General features: G+C 36.8%; 1 protein-coding gene across 5 annotated transcripts in view; it reads left to right on the forward strand.

Annotated features, from left to right (window-relative positions):
• The window catches only part of GDPD4 (glycerophosphodiester phosphodiesterase domain containing 4), a 177888-nt gene that overhangs the window by 57139 nt on the left and 103115 nt on the right, over positions 1–17634 (forward strand). For all 5 annotated transcript variants that reach the window (XM_032357925.1, XM_032357924.1, XM_032357922.1 and 2 more), the window contains 4 exons: positions 23–116; positions 945–1022; positions 1796–1941; positions 2352–2434. In XM_032357925.1, the coding sequence (XP_032213816.1) occupies positions 23–116; positions 945–1022; positions 1796–1941; positions 2352–2434 (401 nt within the window). The remainder of the gene's footprint in view (positions 1–22; positions 117–944; positions 1023–1795; positions 1942–2351; positions 2435–17634) is intronic.

A 17634-nucleotide genomic window follows, 5' to 3' on the forward strand; every position in this document is an offset into this window, starting at 1 on the left:
CTAACTTTTGGCTTTCTCCCAGATCTTTGCTCCCTATGTGCACCTGAGTGGCATAACTATGATGGTTATCCTTTCCTGGCCTGTGGGCTTCTACTTAATCCATTTGGAAGAAGAAGGTATGTCATGTGGTAGAACCTTACCTGTTTATTTCATCTCTAACTTTAGCTTGTATACATCACTTAGCAAAATGCAAATTTAGTAGATAGCCACCACTATACCACTTCAAAATTCCTTTAGCTTGTTATTCTTACATACTCTTTGCGGTCGAACTCACAACCGTATGTGGCCTGTCGCAGCAGTTTCCTAGCCAAACAAGTGTCCTTCTGAAAAGGGATTCTTCTAGAAAAATAAGAATTTTATCTTTGTTGTTACAGATTTTCTGGGAATGGTGGGGCGAGAATAGAGATACATTTTAATTTTATTTGACTGAAGTGATTGCACAAGTTACAGTTTCTTTAGTTCGTATCAAATATTACTAGTATCAACTAACAAACTTATGATGGGTCCAGATATCCCTCGTTCCATCCTAGTAATTCAAAGCAGTCTCCTGTGACTCCCTGACTCATAGCAGAAACAGAAAATGTCTGCTACTGCCACTGATCTCTCCATTCCTAATATGGAAACAAAAGAATCAGAGCTGTTTACCAAAAGAGTCAGAGAATCAGAGCTGTATACCAAATTGTTCTGAGAATAAAGTTATCTTGCAGCACCTTCACTAAAAAAGTAGGGTCTTGCTTTCTTTACCATCTCTCTTTTTACTCTTGATTAAATAAGGAGTATTTGCTTTCTGAATTGTGCAAGGATGTAGGCAAAAGAAAGACTGGATTGATACTTTGCCATTGTGTGCTTGTACATGTGTGTATGAGGTGAATTTTAGGCAATATTTCTGGGGCAGGATCTTAAAGGGGATAATAATGAACTCTTTTTCATTTCCTAAATTTTAGCTAGAATCAGAAGATACAAGATGGCAAATTATGACAGAGAAAAAACCAAGAGATGTAATACACTCACAAAGTTGAGAGGTTAGAGCTGGAGATCTAGATTTGCAAGTGATTGGAGCATAAGTGGTAACTTAAAAATATGCAAATGGGTAAAATTCTCAGAGGTCTAAAATAGTGTTGGGGGAATGACCAGTGATAACAGATACTGCGATAGGCTGCTGGGTGGGTGTGTAAAAAAGAGAGAAAGAGACGAGCAAATACCTAATATTTATCGATGACCTATTATGACTCATCACTGTTGATATATCAATTCCCTGAGGTAGGTTTTAGTAGAAAGATAGCTCCTTTTTTCAGAATAAAGAAAATGAAGACTCAGAGAGGTTAAGCAACATGTCCTTAGTCACACGACTAGAAAGTGGTAGACTATGGCTTTGAACTAAGATTTTTGTCAACCAGTACTCCTTCCACTATTTTGCAGTTTCTTAAATACAGGCATTTTAGGCTTATCTTTACAGGCTTTCTCAGAACCTACAAAACTACTTTTCCTCCTGCAAAGGTATTCCTTAACATTTTCTCTTCATCCTACTTCCTTCACAGTTCATTCCCTTTTAAATTTATAGTTCCATTGATTTTTTCTTAATAGTAATGCTTGTATTTGGATAACCCTATACTTTAAAAATCAATGAAAATAAGTGAGGACGTGACAGAAATAGTAAATGAGCTAGTCCATAGAATCAATGAAACTGATAGACTGGGTATTAACTGACAGCTGCTGGGATAGTTAGTTGCTTGAGATGGTTCTCCATTCCACTTCTGCTTTGTTCTCACTTCTCTCTCTCCCAACTTTTTTTTAGCTCTACAGGTGGCTATTGGATTGCCTTTTTTCCTTATCCTTTTATGTCTCTATGTTATTCCATTGGGGATTCATTCTCCCTGCATTCAGGAGGAGGGTAAATTGGGACCCAAGCCAGACTTCTTTGGACATAGAGGTGCACCCATGGTAGGTCTGAGCATGGCTGAGTAGGCATATACATGGGGTGTGTGGATGAGAGAATGGGACCTCAGAACCATGGCAACCCCTGGAAAGGAAAAGGGTTTGGCTGGAAATGACAAGAATGAAGAGTTAATTGGAAAGGTTGGATTTGAACCCAAGTCACCTAACTTATCTTTCTGTACTGTGCCCAGTCACATTACCTCAGATGAGCAGAGTCCCAGAATCAGTTTGGGTAGAGGAGAATATAGGCAGGCTCTTCAAAAAATAGCTTTTTTTTTTTTTCCCCCAAAGAGCCAAGGTATCCAAACTCATCTTCCTAAAGCCCTTTGTTACTGGGCTCCCTCCCAGCCATTAAAGGGATGGTGGCAGGGAGAGAGACTCTGAGGAATAGCAGTTGATGTTTTTTTCTTCCACAGTTGGGGCCTGAGAATACCATGATGTCCTTTGAGAAAGCTGTTGAACAAGGGGCCTGGGGGCTGGAGAGTGATGTACAATTAAGGTAGGAAAGCAGGGGCTGAAATGGGGAGGAGATAAGACCAATGCCATGGAAGATGACCAGTATGACCCAACTTGTAGAGAGGACAAGCCCCGGGAAGTTTCTCCTGTATTTGTATGGCACATATGCACAGAGCACACACAGAGACCACTTCTTTACAAACCACACTTCTGTACCCCTGCATTCTCAAACATAGTCTCATAAATAATATACACACTATATAGTTTCCATACATAATTCAAATTTGTGCTCATTGCAAACCATGCTGACATTTTAACCCCATGCACTACTCTAGCAATCTACTTTAAATTCCCTGGGCACCTACTATATTCTAGGCCTTTTTGTGGGTGCTAGAGAGAGGCAAAAAAGATGTAGCCCTGCTTAATAGATGTTCCTAGCCAGTGAAGGAGAAACAGCATGTTTATAAACAGAGTATAAAACGATTTGTGGTGAGTTCCTTCCAGAGAAGAATAAGTCAAATGCAGTAGAACATCAGGACCCTGGGATCATGTGGAGGATCATCAGTGGAGGAAAAGACCACTGCCCATTGTGTGAAAAAGATCGGTGTCCTCAGAATTGTGTTTATGTTGTCTTGAGGAAAAAATATTATTTTACCAATCAAAGGTGAATAAAGAAGGTATTCTATGGAGAGGCAACAGTCTGCAAGCTAACCTGTATGGATTCCTTAAGTGATATGCTTTGGGGGTAGGAGAAGGCTATGTGAATAAGAGGTATGGCTGTAGGACCCACTGAGGCTGGATCATAGAGATCCCTAAATGTGTAATGGGCTGCTTTGGTAGACTGTAGAGGACATATTACCTCATTGTTTTAGAAAAACTCATCAGGACATGTATGAGAGAGAATTGTCAGGGAGATGGGTGGTTGGCTGTAGCATTGTCCAAGGGAAAACAAAAGAAGACTTGAATCAGGGCAGTGGTGAGGACAAAATGACATGCTTTGCTGTAGAATCTTTGTACCAGAGCAGCTGGACGTGGAAAGGTTTCATCTGTAGTATGGGTATATTAGAGAATGTGGTTTATACAGACTGCCTTTATAGACCTTCTAAGGGAGAAACAAAAGAGAAATGAACCTTCTATTTCAAAGATGAGGAAATATGTTTTGAACCTAGATTTAAATAAGGACAATATATTACTGAAGTCCTAAGGCTGGAATGAGCATAATAAATCCAGAATTAGAGCTATATTTCCTGACCCCTGAGTGGAGTTCTTGATGGTATCCAACAGTAACAACTGTTTCATGCAGAATGTTTGACTTAGAATTGAAAATGGATAGTTTATTAGAGCTCCTGGGTCATTTATTGAAATGTCTCATGGTCATGACATAATGTGGTAAAGGTGCTCAGTTGGTGAGGTCCTGGTGTAACGTCTTTCTCTCTCCTGTTACTTCTGTGACTTCAACTTTAAAGTAGGTGATCCTTCCAACCCCTCAGTCTCTTTGCTCATTGTTCCTGCACCATTCACATTCATGGTCATACCCTATGCTTTATCATTACCAAAAATTGCCTATCAGCCAGAGTCCAGTCAGGACATGAATACCACACCAGTAACTTGAACAGAAAAAATGCAGTATCAAGAATTACTAAGTATGGGGTGCCTGGGTGGCTCAGTGGGTTAAAGCCTCTGCCTTTGGCTCAGATCATGATCCCAGGGTCCTGGGATTGAGCCCTGCCATCGGGCTCTCTGCTCAGCAGGGAGCCTACTTCCCCCTCTCTCTCTGCCTGCCTCTCTGCCTACTATTGATCTCTGTCTGTCAAATAAATAAAATCTTTTTTAAAAAAGTTTAAAAAAGAATTACTAAGTATAAGTATTAAAATGTGGTTAACTACCAAAAGAGGTAAGAGAATCCTGGGAAATATAAAAATATCAAGTACAGCTACTGGAACTTCTGTTCCAGATGAAATGGAGTAAGCACATTCCACCTTATTTTTTCCAAGAATTACAAAATACAAAAACAACAACAAATGGATAAAAATCACATACTTAAAAGTGCACGAGAATATGAGATGTAGGGGCGCCTGGGTGGCTTAGTCATTAAGCGTCTGCCTTTGGCTCAGGTCATGATCTCAGGGTCCCAGGAGTAAGCCCCACATGGGGCTCCCTGCTCAGCGGGGAACCTGCTCCTTCTCCCACTCCCCTTGCCTGTGTTCTCTCTCTCGCTGTGTCTCTCTCTCTCAAATAAATAAAAAGATCTTAAAAAAAAAAAAAGAGAGATACCTGGCTTTCCTAACACACAGACACAGAGAGCTAGGCAAAATGAGGAGACAGAGGAATATGTCACAAATGAAAGAATAGGACAAAATCACAGGAAGAGAACTAAAATGTAAGTAATATGCCTGAGAGACAATTTAAGGTAATAATCAAAAAGATACTCACTGGACTTCAAAAAAGAGTGGAAGGCATCAGTGAGACCCTTAAGACAGAGATAGAAAAAGAACCATTTAGAATTGAAGAACACAATGAATAAAAATACACTTGATGAAATAAGTAGCAGGCTGAAAGAAGCAGAGGAACAATTTAATGAACTGGAAGACAGAGGAATGGAAAGCAATCAAACAGCAAATGAGGAAAGAAGAATTATGAAAATGAGAATAGGCTTAGGGAGCTCAGTGACCCCATCAAGCATAATAATATTCACATTATAGGGTTCCCAAAAGAAGAAGAGAGAGAAAAGGGGGCAAAAATTTATTTGAAGAATTAGGAGCTAAAAACTTCCCTAAACTGGGGAAGGAAATAGGAGGCAGAGAGATTCCCTCAACAGAATGAACCAAAGTAGGTTCACACCAAGACATATAGTAATCAAAATGGCATAAAGTAATGATAAAAAAAAATAGCAAAAACAACAAGAGAAAACACAGTTACATACAAGAGAAACCCTGTAAGTCTATCAAAAACTTTGTAGGCCAGAAGGGAGTGGCATGATTCCATGCCATATTCCATGTGCCAAAATGGAATAATGAACAGCCAAGAATACTCTTTCCAGCAAGGCTGTCATTAAGAATAGAAGGAGAGATCATTTCTTAGACAAAGAAAAACTAAAGGGGGTCATGACCACTAAATCAGCCCTACAAGAAATATTAATGGGGACCCTTGAATGGAAAGGAAAGACCATAAGTGAGAATATGAAAAGTAGGAAACACAAGAACAGTAAAAATAAGTATTTCTGTAAAAAACCAGTCAAGGCATTCATAAAAGGATGTAAAATATGACACCATATACTTAAAATGGGAAAAAAAGAGTAAAAAATGTTTGAACTTAAGTGACAGTCAACTTAGTGTAGATTGCTATGTGCAAAAGATGTTATATGCTACCCTAATGGTAACCACAAATTAAAAACCACTAACAGATATGCAAAGAATAAAGAGAAAGGATTCCAAGTGTATAACTAAGAAAACCAGCAAATCATGCAAAAGAGAAAGAGAAAAAAGGATCAGAGAAAAACTACAAAACAACCAGTAACAAAAAGTCAAACGTATCTATCAATAATTACTTTGAGTGTAAATGGACTAAATGCTCCAATCAAAAGACATAGAGTAACAGAGTGGATTAAAAAAAAAAAAAGCCCATCTATATGCTCCCTACACAGGACCCATTTCATATCTAAAGAAACCTGAAAATTGAAAGTGAAGGGCTGGAAAAACATTATGAAAATGGATGTCCAAAGAAAGCCAGAGTAGCAATACGTAATATTGGGCAAAATAAACTTTTTTTATGTTTTAAAATTTTTAAAATTTATTTAAATGCTAGCATAATTAACATACAGTGTCATATTAATTTTAGGTGTACAGTATAGTGATCAGAATTTCAAGGGGTTCTTAGGTGGCTTGCTCAGTTAAGCGACTGCCTTTGGCTCAGGTCATGATCCTGGGGTCCTGGGATCGAGCCCCACAAGGGGCTCCCTGATTAGCAGGGAGCCTGCCTCTCCCTCTGCAGCTCCCCCTGCTTATGCATACTCTTGCTGTCTGTCTCTCATTCTCTGCCAAATAAATAAAATCCTAAAAAAAAAAAAGTTCTGTACATTACTCAGTGTTCATGATGTTAAGTAAACTCTTAATCCCCTTTACCTATTTTACCCTTCTCCCTGAGCACCCTCCTCTAGTAACCTTCTGTTTGTTCTCTATTGTTAAAAGTCTGATTCTTGGTTTCTCTCTCTTTTTTTTTTCCTTTGTTCATTTGTTTCTTTTTTAAAATTATTATTTTTTTAAATTTGAATTTTAAGTAGTTAACATACAGTTCAATATTGGTTTCTGGAGTAGTACTCAGTGATTCATCACTTATATACAACACGCAGTGCTCATCATAACAAGTGCCCTCCTCAATACCCATCATCCCTCTAGCCCATCGCCCACCCTCAGTTTGTTCTCTGTCATTAAGAGTCTCTTATGGTTTGTTACATGTATCGGGCAAAATAAACTTTAAAAAAAAAGTGTAACTAGAGACAAAGAAGGACACTATATAATAATAAAGGGGACAATCTAACAGCATAATATAACAATTATAGGTATTTATGTACCCAACATGGGATCACCCAGATATGTAAAACAGTTGATAACAAACACAAACTAATTGATAGTAATACAATAATAGTAGGGGACTTTAACACCCCCACTTACATCGACTAATAGGTCATCCAAACAAAAAATCAAAAGGAAACAATGGCTTTGAATGACAGACTGGACTAGATTTCACAGATATATTCAAAATATTCCATAATAAAACAGCAGAATATACATTCATTTCAAGTGCACATGGAACATTTTCCAGTATAGATCACATATTAGGCCAAAAAAAAAACAAAACAAAAAACAACCCAAGCCCCAACAATTTCAAAGAGATCTAAGTCATACCATGTTTCTTTTCTGATTGCAATGCTGTGAAACTAGAAATCAGCCACAAGAAAAAAGCTGAAAAGAACACATCCATGGAGGTTAAATAACATGTTAGTAAACAATGAATGGGTCAACCAAGAAATCAAAGAGGAAGTCAAAAAAATACATCAAAACAAATGAAAACAAAAACACAATGGTCAAAAAACTGTGGGATGCAGCAAAAGTGGTTCTAAGAAAGAAGTTTATAGCAATACAGGCCTACCTCAAGAAGCAAGAAAAATCTCCAATAAACAATCTAACCTTACACCCAAAGGAGTTAGAAGAACAACAAACAAAACCCCAAACCAGCAGAGTGAAGGAAATAATAAAGATTGGAGCAGAAATAAATGATTTTCAGAAACTGAAAAACAAAAACAAAAACCCAAAACAATAAAACAGATAAATGAAACCAGGAGCAGTTTGTTTTTTTTTTTTTTTTTTTTAAAGATCAACAAAATTGATGTACCTCTAGCTAGACTCATAGGAAGAGAGAGGGGGAAGGAGGAAGAAGAAAGGTGAAGGGGAAAAGACTTAAACAAAATCACCAATGGAAGAGGAGAAATGATAAACCACAGAAACAAAAACAGTTGTAAGTGAATATTATGAAAAACTATGTGCCAACAAATAAGTTCACCGAAAAGAAATTGGTAAGTTCCTAGAAACATATATTCTACCAAAAGTGAAACAGGAAGAAATAGAACAGTTAAACAGACTGATTACTAAAGAGATTGAATCTATAATCAAAAGCTCCTCAAAAAACTAAAGTCCAGGACCAAATGGCTTCTACGAAAACAGGTAAATTCTACGAAACATTTTAAGAAGACTTAATACCTATTCTTCTCAAACTATTCAAAAAAATAGGAAAAAAAACCCTTCTAAATTCATTTTTTGAGGACAGTATCATCCTGATAACAAAACCAGATAAAGACACAACAAAAAACACTTGTAGACACACTACAGGCCATCTCTGATCAACATAGATGTAAAAATCCTCAATAAAATGCCAGAAAACTCAACATCAAAAAACAAATAACCCAATTAAAAATGGGCACAGGACATGAACAGATATTTCTCCAAAGAAGACATCCAGATGGCCAACAGACACATTAAAAGATGCTCAACATCACTCATCATCAGGAAAATGCAAATCAAAACTGCAGTGTCACCTCATACCTATCAGAATGGCTAAAAACAACAACAACAACAACAACAAAAAAACCACAAGAAACAACAGGTGTTGGAGAGGATATGAAGAAAAGGAAACACTTGCGCCCTGTTAGTAGGAATGCAGAGGGGTACAGCCACTGCAGAAAACAGTACGGAGGTTCCTAAAAAAGTTAAAAATAGAATTACCCTATGATCCAGTAATTACACTACTGAGTATTTGCCCCCAAGATAAAAAATGCACTAATTCAAAGGGATATGTACACCCCTGTATTTATAGCAGCATTATTTACAATAGCCAACTTATGGAAGCAGCCCAGAGTATCCATTGACATAGATGAGTGGATAAAGAAGATGTGGTATAAGTATGCAATGAAATATTATTCAGCCTTAAAAAAATAATGAATCTTGCCATTTACAACGGTATGGATGGAGCTAGAGAGTGTAATGCTATGTGAAGTAAGTCAGTCAGAGAAAGACAAACACCATATGATTTCCTCATATGTTGAATTTAGAGGGGGGAAAAAAAAGCAAATGAGCAAATGGGAAAAAACACAAACCAAGAAACAGATTCTTAGCTATAGAGAACTGACCAAGGTTACCAGCGGGGAGGTGGGTGGAGGGATGGGTGGAAGAGGTGATGGAGATTAAGGAGCACACCTGCTGTGATGAGCACTGGGTGTTGTACGTAAGTGTCAAATCACTATTTTGTATACTTGAAACTAATATTACACCGTATGTTAACTGTATTGGAATTAAAAAAAAACACACACACAACTCTCCTCTTTTCTCCCTTCTCTCAGCCCCTGGTAACCATCATTCCATTTTCTGTTTCTATGATTTTGACTACTGTAGATACCACATATGAATGGGTCATCCAGTATTTGTCTTTTTTGTGACTGTCTTATTTCACTTAGCATAATGTCCTCAAATTTCATCATACTAAGGCATGTGACAGGATTGCCTTCCCTTTTCAGGCTGAATAATATTCCATTGTGTGTATATAACACGTTTTACTCATCTATTCATTTGCCAATGGACATTTGGGTTGCTTCCACATCTTGTTATTTTGAATAAGGCTGCTGTGAACATGAGTCTACAAATATATTTTCTAGACCTTTCTTTAAATTCCTTTGGGCATATACTCAGAAGTGGAATTGCTGAAACATGGTAATTCTGTATTTAATTATCTGAGGAACTGCTGTGCTGGATAAAGGGATTTTTAAAACCTGTATATAAAATCCTGGGCAGACCTTTGTGTAATCTATTCTTGAAGCCTTACAGAAACAACACAGCAGAATATTTGATAACTGAATGTCGGTCTGGAATACCATCTGGATTTTAGATTTACTTCTGGGTAGCACATAATGGGATAGGCCAGAAAAGCATTGCAAAGCTTTTGAAAACTAAACTGACTTTGGAGCCATGGCTGCAAACATGGGCCAGGACATGTGTGCCTAGATACAATGACTGCTAAAATAAATTTATTTGACAGAGATCACAAGTAGGCAGAGAGGCATAAAATAAATTTAAATAGCAGTGAGGCTTTCATAAAAAATCCCAAGGATATAGTCCAAAGTTTTCATCATACTTACAAAAATCTAAGCCTAAATGAAAAAAGGTAATTAATAGATATTACCACCAAGAGAAACAGATGTTGGAATCATCAAGAATTTTAACGCAGCTGCCTTAATATATCTCAAACAAACTGCAGACACTCATTAAGCAAACGAGAAAGGAGAATGTATTAGCAAAGAAAAAGAAGGAATAAAGAAGAACCACATGGAAATAAAATTTCTTTAGTGAAAAGAAGATGATTTAAAAAGTCAATTTATGGGGCATCTGGGTGGCTCAGTCGATTAAGTGTCTCCTTCGGTTCAGGTCATGATCCCAGTATTCTAGGATCCAGCCCCTACTTTGGGCTCCCTGCTCAGCAGGGAGCCTGCTTCTCCCTCTGTTACCCCCACTGCTGCTCCTCTCTCTGTCTCTCTCAAATGAATAAATTTTAAAAAATCATAAGAAAAAAAGTCAACTTATTTATATAAAGTCATCATTGTGTTATACATCTTAAATAAATACAATGACATGTCAGTTAGTCTCAGTAAAATGAGAAGAGTCAACCTCTGAGCATTTGAATTACTCCCTCATTTAAAAAACACTTTTAATTTGGCTTCTAGGGTATCATATGGTCCTGATTTTCTTCCTTTCTGGACTGGTTTCCTAAATGGTTTTCTTTGCCCATTCCTGCCATCTCTTCTTACTCTCAAAATTGTGGAATTTTTGAGATTTGTGATAAAATATTTATAAAGGAAGTCTCATCCCTATTTCCTAAATGAACTTGTTTTGACAGTGTTCACCCCATTTTGTAAAATTATAAACATGTTTTAATTATATATCAAACATGTTTATATGAAACTTTTATTTCAATATGATATTTTTAAGATGCATTTGAAAAAGAGGTGTGTCTATATGTCAAAAGCAAGGAGTATAAACTAGTATTTAGCATCTAAGAGAGAAAGTGTATAGGAGGACCTATTAAGAATCTATGCAAAGACTTTTGGCTGTTCAGGTTTATGGCATAAAGGCCCAGTTAGACACCCTCACTAAGCATGGAGCAAATCCTCTTATTTTACTGAGTTGTTGTGTTTCCTGAAGCAGTGTTGACTTCATGTGAGCCAAAAGAAGAAATGACTCACTGGAAGTCAAAGGAAGCTGAGGCACAGAAAGATCAAAGTAAGCTTCTGTGGGATTTACTGCCCCATTCCTGCTAGTTAAGTCAATTCTTAACTTTTTAGGGGAAATATGTGTAAATGTTGTACTTAGCAGGTGTGTGTGTGTCTGTGTTTGTGTGCACACATACATGTGTGTGAGTGTGTGTGAGAGTTCAGTAATTTCTTGCAATATTGCCTACTCTTTAGCATTCACGATGAACAAAATGTCAGATATTTTAGTACAGATGTGCCATGCCAAACCATAATAGATCCCAAGGCAAAAGGTAAAGTCAGTAATTTTATCTGTATTTGAAATTTAATTATTTTGTTTGTCATGGATTTTTCCTTAATTTATATTTTTTAAAGATTTATTTATTTGAGAGTGTGTGTGTGCAAGAACGAGCAGAGGGAGGAGCAAAAGGGGAGAGAGAGAGAACATTAAGCAGACTCCTGGCTGAGTGCCGAGCTGGAGCCTGAAATCATGACCTGAGCTGAAATCAGGAGTTGGTTGCTCAACTGACTGACTCACCTTGGTGTACGTTTATTAATTTAGATTTTTAAAAATATTACATTGGGAAAGGTATGTGCTATGGGGAGTGCTGTGAAATGTGTAAGCCTGATGATTTCACAGACCCATGCCCCTGGGGCAAATAATACATTATATGCTAATAAAAAAAAAATTTAAAAAATTTTAAAAAATACTGCATTAAAACAGTATTTATCTTGGTTACTGATTGTTTGGCACCTTCGTTCCATCTTACACCTGATGTGAGCATACTACTATTTTGCTATATTTTTCTCATTTCTTGTCTCACTTTAGATTAATGGGGTACTTTTTAGGACTTTATCTACTTTTTAGGACTTTATCTCCCCTATTGGCTTATTAGCTATGCTTTTTTTTAGTGGCTGTACTGAGTTACAATATGATATTTAACTTATCACCTCTTCATTAAATATATATATATAGCGTGTGTAAAATACAAATCTTTTAACAATATACTTCCATCTCACCTCTCCTGTTGTTTGACCTGTTACTGTCATGAATTCCACAATACACTAATTTTTGCTTTAAATGGTCAATAATCCTTTTTAAAGATTAAAAATGAGAAAATTTTAAATATTTACTCATGTAGTTGTCTTTTCTGGTACTCTTCATTCTTTTGTGTAGTCCAAGTTTCCAGTTGATACTTAGTTTTTGCCTAAGAGTATCTTTTAATTTTTCTTAGAGTGCAGGTCTGTTGGAAAAAGAATACTATCTTTTGTTTCTATGGAAACATTCTCATTTTCCTTTTATTTTTTTAAATATAAATTTATTTTGTGCCTTCAGGTGATGTTTGTGTGCTAGAAACATTTTACTTTAATTGAAATCAAAATAAGTATTTAGTTTATTAAACTCAGAACCCTTGTTCTTAAGCTTTTGAATTTAGTTTATAAACCTTATTCCCACTCCTGGGTGGAATATGTCTGACATTCTTCCAGGAAGCTTCCAACTATCTTAATGTTAATGCCTTGCTAGAGGGAAAACCAAGCTTAACTTGACAACAACAAGGCCCAGGGTATCCTGTGAGTCTTCTTTAACATCTGGAAATCCTTTTGAAACCTCTCTTTTCCTTACCTCCCCCAGCTCACAAGTATCTAATCAGCCACCTCTCACAGCCCTGGGGCAGCAGCTCTTTCTGCCCATGGGTCCTATAAAATGGTGGTTAATAAAACCACCATTTTGCACCAAAACAAAACAAAAACTTATTCCATTTATAAGTCTAACTTTTTTATTAGATTTTTAAATTTAATAACAGTATTGTTAACATACAGTGTTATATTAGTTTCAGATGTACAGTATCATGATTCAGCCATCCCATACATTACTCAGTGCTCATCATGTTAAGTGTACTCTTAATCCCCATCACCCATCCCCCCCATCCATCTCCCTTCTGGTAACCATCTGTTTCTTTTCTATAGTTAGGGGTTTGTTTCTCGGTTTGTCTCTCTTTTTTCCTTTGCTCATTTGGTTGTGTGTGGGTTTTTGTTTTTGTTTTTGTTTGTTTGTTTTTTAAAGATTTTATTTATTTATTTGACAGGGAGAGAGAGTCACAAAGGCAGAAGCAGGCAGAGAGAGAGGAAGAAGCAGGCTCCCTGCTGAGCAGAGAGCCTGATGCGGGGCTTGATCCCAGGACCCTGAGATCATGACCCGAGCCGAAGGCAGAGCCCCAACCCACTGAGCCACCCAGGCGCCCCTCATTTGTTTTATTTCTTAAGTTGCACTATGAGTGGAATCAAATAGTATTTGTCTTTCTCTGACTTATTTTACTTAGCGTAATACTCTCTAGCTCCATCCATGTTGTTGCAAATGGCAAGATTTCATTCTTTTTTGTGATTGAATAATATTCTATTGTATATCTATACCACATCTTCTTTATCTGTTTATCTATCAGTGGACACTTGAGCTTCTTCCTTGATTTGGCTATTATAAATAATGCTGCTATAAACATAAGGTGCATGTATCCCTTTGATTTAGTGTTTTTGTATTTGGGGGGTCAATACCTGGTAGTGTGATTACTGGGTCATAGGGTACTTCTATTTTTAACTTTATGAGGAACCTCCATACTGTTTTCTGCAGTGGCTGCACCCCTCTGCATTCCCAATAACAGTGCACAAGTGTTTCTTTTTCTTCACATCCTTTCCAACACCTGTTGTTTGTGTTCTTTATTTTAGCCATTCTGACAGGTGTGAGGTGATATCTCATTGTAGTTTTGATATGCATGTTCCTGATGATGAGTGATGTTGAACATGTTTTCGTGTGTCTCTTAGCCATCTCCATTTCATGGAGAAATCTATTTATGTCTTCTGCTTATTTTTAATTGGATTACTTATTTTGAGGGTGTTGAGTTATGTAAGTTATGAAAGTTTTTAAAAAATATATTTTGGGTACTAACCCTTTATCAGATACATCATTTGCAATTATTTTCTCCCATTCCATTGGTTGCCTTTTAGTTTTGTTGATTGTCTCCTTCACTGTGCCAAAGCTTTTTATTTTGGTGTAGACTGTAGTTTATTTTTGCTTTTGTTTTCCTTGCCTCAGGAAAGATATCTAGAAAAATGTTGGTATGGCCAATGTCAGAGAAATTCTTGCCTGTGCTGTCTTCTAGGATTTTTATGGTTTCACGTCTCACATTTAGGTCTTTAATCCATTTCAAATGCATTTTTACGTATGGTGTAAGAAAGCGGTCCAGTTTCATTCTTTTGATTATGATTTATTAGTTGTGTATAATACCCAGTGTTCTTGACAACACATGCTCTCTTTAATCATCATTTTTGAGGGCCTTTGAGTAATAATCAATCCCATTTAATTTAGATGTTTTAAATTGCTTTTATGCATTTAATATATTGTTTTGGTACTGCAGTTGTCTGAAATATTTTAAGAATACTTTAAAAATTCTTATAAATGTAATATATTAAATATACAGCTATGGAGACATTAAATGTTCTTATATCTTTCAAATCTATAAATGTAATGAGATGTGAACTTATAATCACAAATAATAATCACAAATCTAGATCAGCTACTCAGTTTCATATTTTAAATTGAAATTACAAAGGTAACCTAGGAGAAATACTCTTAAACACATAAATTTACTTAAAATGCCAAATACTCAGTATGATTGTTTTAAACATACATATATTTAATTATTTATTTGTCCACTCTGAAATGTGCTTACTCACCAAGAAAACAAGCATTTCATCTGGGTTGCTTTCCCAAGTAAATATTATGTGGTGGCCTTTTTTGGTATAAATTTTTAAAAATTGTTGTAAAATATAAGAGTAAAAAATGTTTCATCTAACTATTTTTTAAATGTATAATTAAGTGGTATTATATATATTTATAATGCTGTGCAAACTTCAACCATCCATCCTCATAATCTGAAACTCTATACCCATTAAATAATGACTCCCTATTCTGTCCTCCTTCAAGCTCCTGGCAACCCCATTCTACTTTCTTACATTATAATTGTGACTACTCTAAGTACTTCATATAAGTGTAATCTTACAGTATTTATAGTTCTGTGATTGGCTTATATTATTTAGTATTAAGCTCTCATGGTTCACTCATGTTTAGCGTTTTGTACAATTTTCATCCTAAAAAGAATTAATAATAATCCATTATATGTATACACCATATTTGTTTATCTGTTTATCAGTTGATGGACACTTGTGTTACTCCCACATTTTAACTATAGCAAATAATTCTTTTATGATCATGGATATATAAATATCTCCTTAAGTCCCTGCTTTTATAACCAAAGAGGTAAAGGATCTGTACTCAAGGAACTACAGAATGCTCATGAAAGAAATTGAAGAAGACATAAAAAAGATGGAAGACCATTCCATGCTCTTGGATCGGAAGAATAAACATTGTTAAAATGTCTATACTGCCTGGAGCAATCTATATTTTTAATGCCATTCCAATCAAAATTCCCCCGGTATTCTTCAAAGAGCTGGAGCAAATAATCCTAAAATTTGTATGGAATCAGAAGAGACCCCGAATCGCTAAGGAAATGTTGAAAAACAAAAACAAAACTGGGGGCATCACATTACCTGATTTCAAGTTTTACTTCACAGCTGTAATCACCAAGACAGCATGTTACTGGCATAAAAACAGACACATAGACCAGTGGAACAGAGTAGAGAGCCCAGATGTGGATCCTCAACTCTATGGGGAATAATAATCCTCAAATAATATTCGACAAAATGGGAAAAAATATACAGTGGAAAAAAGATAGTCTCTTCAATAAATGGTGCTGGGAAAACTGGACAGCTATATGTAGAAGAATGAAACTCGACCATTCTCTTACACCGTACACAAAGATAAACTCAAAATGGATAAAAGACCTCAACATGAGACAGGAATCCATCAGAATCCTAGAGGAGAACCTAGGCAGTAACCTTTTCGATATCAGCCACAGCAACTTCTTTCAAGATATGTCTCCAAAGGCAAAGGAAACAAAAGCGAAAATGAACTTTTGGGACTTCATCAAGATCAAAAGCTTCTGCACAGCAAAGGAAACAGTCAGGAAAACAAAGAGGCAACCCACGGAATGGGAGAAGATATTTGCAAATGACAGTACAGACAAAAGGTTGATATCCAGGATCTATAATGAACTCCTCAAACTCAAGACACACAAAACAGACAATCATATCAAAAAATGGGCAGAAGATATGAACAGACACTTCTCCAATGAAGACATACAAATGGCTATCAGACACATGAAAAAATGTTCATCATCACTAGCCATCAGGGAGATTCAAATTAAAACCACATTGAGATACCACCTGACACCAGTTAGAATGGCCAAAATTAGCAAGACAGGAAACAACGTGTGTTGGAGAGCATGTAGAGAAAGGGGAACCCTCTTACACTGTTGGTGGGAATGCAAGTTGGTGCAGCCACTTTGAACAGTGTGGAGATTCCTCAAGAAATTAAAAATAGAGCTTCCCTATGACCCCACCATTGCACTACTGGGTATTTACCCCAAAGATACAGATGTAGTGAAAAGAAGCGCCATCTGTACCCCAATGTTTATAGCAGCAATGGCCACGGTCGCCAAACTGTGGAAAGAACCAAGATGCCCTTCAATAGATGAATGGATAAGGAAGATGTGGTCCATATACACTATGGAGTAGTATGCCTCCATCAGAAAGGATGAATATCCAACTTTTGTAGCAACATGGACGGGACTGGAAGAGATTATGCTGAGTGAAATAAGTCAAGCAGAGAGAGTCAACTATCATGGTTTCACTTATTTCTGGAGCATAACAAATAACATGGAGGACAAGGAGAGATGGAGAGGAGAAGGGAGTTGAGGGAAATTGGAAGGGGAGGTGAACCACGAGAGACTATGGACTCTGAAAAACAATCTGAGGGTTTTGAAGGGGCAGGGGTGGGAGGTTGGGGGAACCAGGTGGTGGCTATTAGAGAGGGCACGGATTGCATGGAACATTGGGTGTGGTGCAAAAACAATGCATACTGTTACGCTGAAAATAAATTAAAAAAAAAAAAAAAAAGCTTACAGCAGCCAGGGCAATGCTTACTTGAGAAAATACAGTTGAATCTCAATAAAAGACCTTTGTGGGGGGAAAAAAAAACCCAAAAAAACAAACCCTGCTTTTAGTCCTTTTGGGTGTATACCCAGAAGTGGGATTGCTGTATTATGTGGTAATTCTGTTTTTTAATTTTTTGAGGAACTGTCATACTTTTCTTCCACAGTAGCTGTATCATCTTATGTTATTACCAGCAGTGCATAGGGGTTCCAATTTCTCCACATCCTCAACAACACTTTGTCTTTCCTCCTCTCTCCCTCCCTCCTTCTTTCTCTCCTTCTCCCTCCCTGTCTCCTCTTTCTTTCTGATAGTAGCCACTTCAGTGGGTGTGAGGTGGTATCTCATTA

Source organism: Mustela erminea, chromosome 9 (genome assembly GCF_009829155.1).
Source record: "Mustela erminea isolate mMusErm1 chromosome 9, mMusErm1.Pri, whole genome shotgun sequence".
NCBI lineage: Eukaryota > Metazoa > Chordata > Mammalia > Carnivora > Mustelidae > Mustela > Mustela erminea.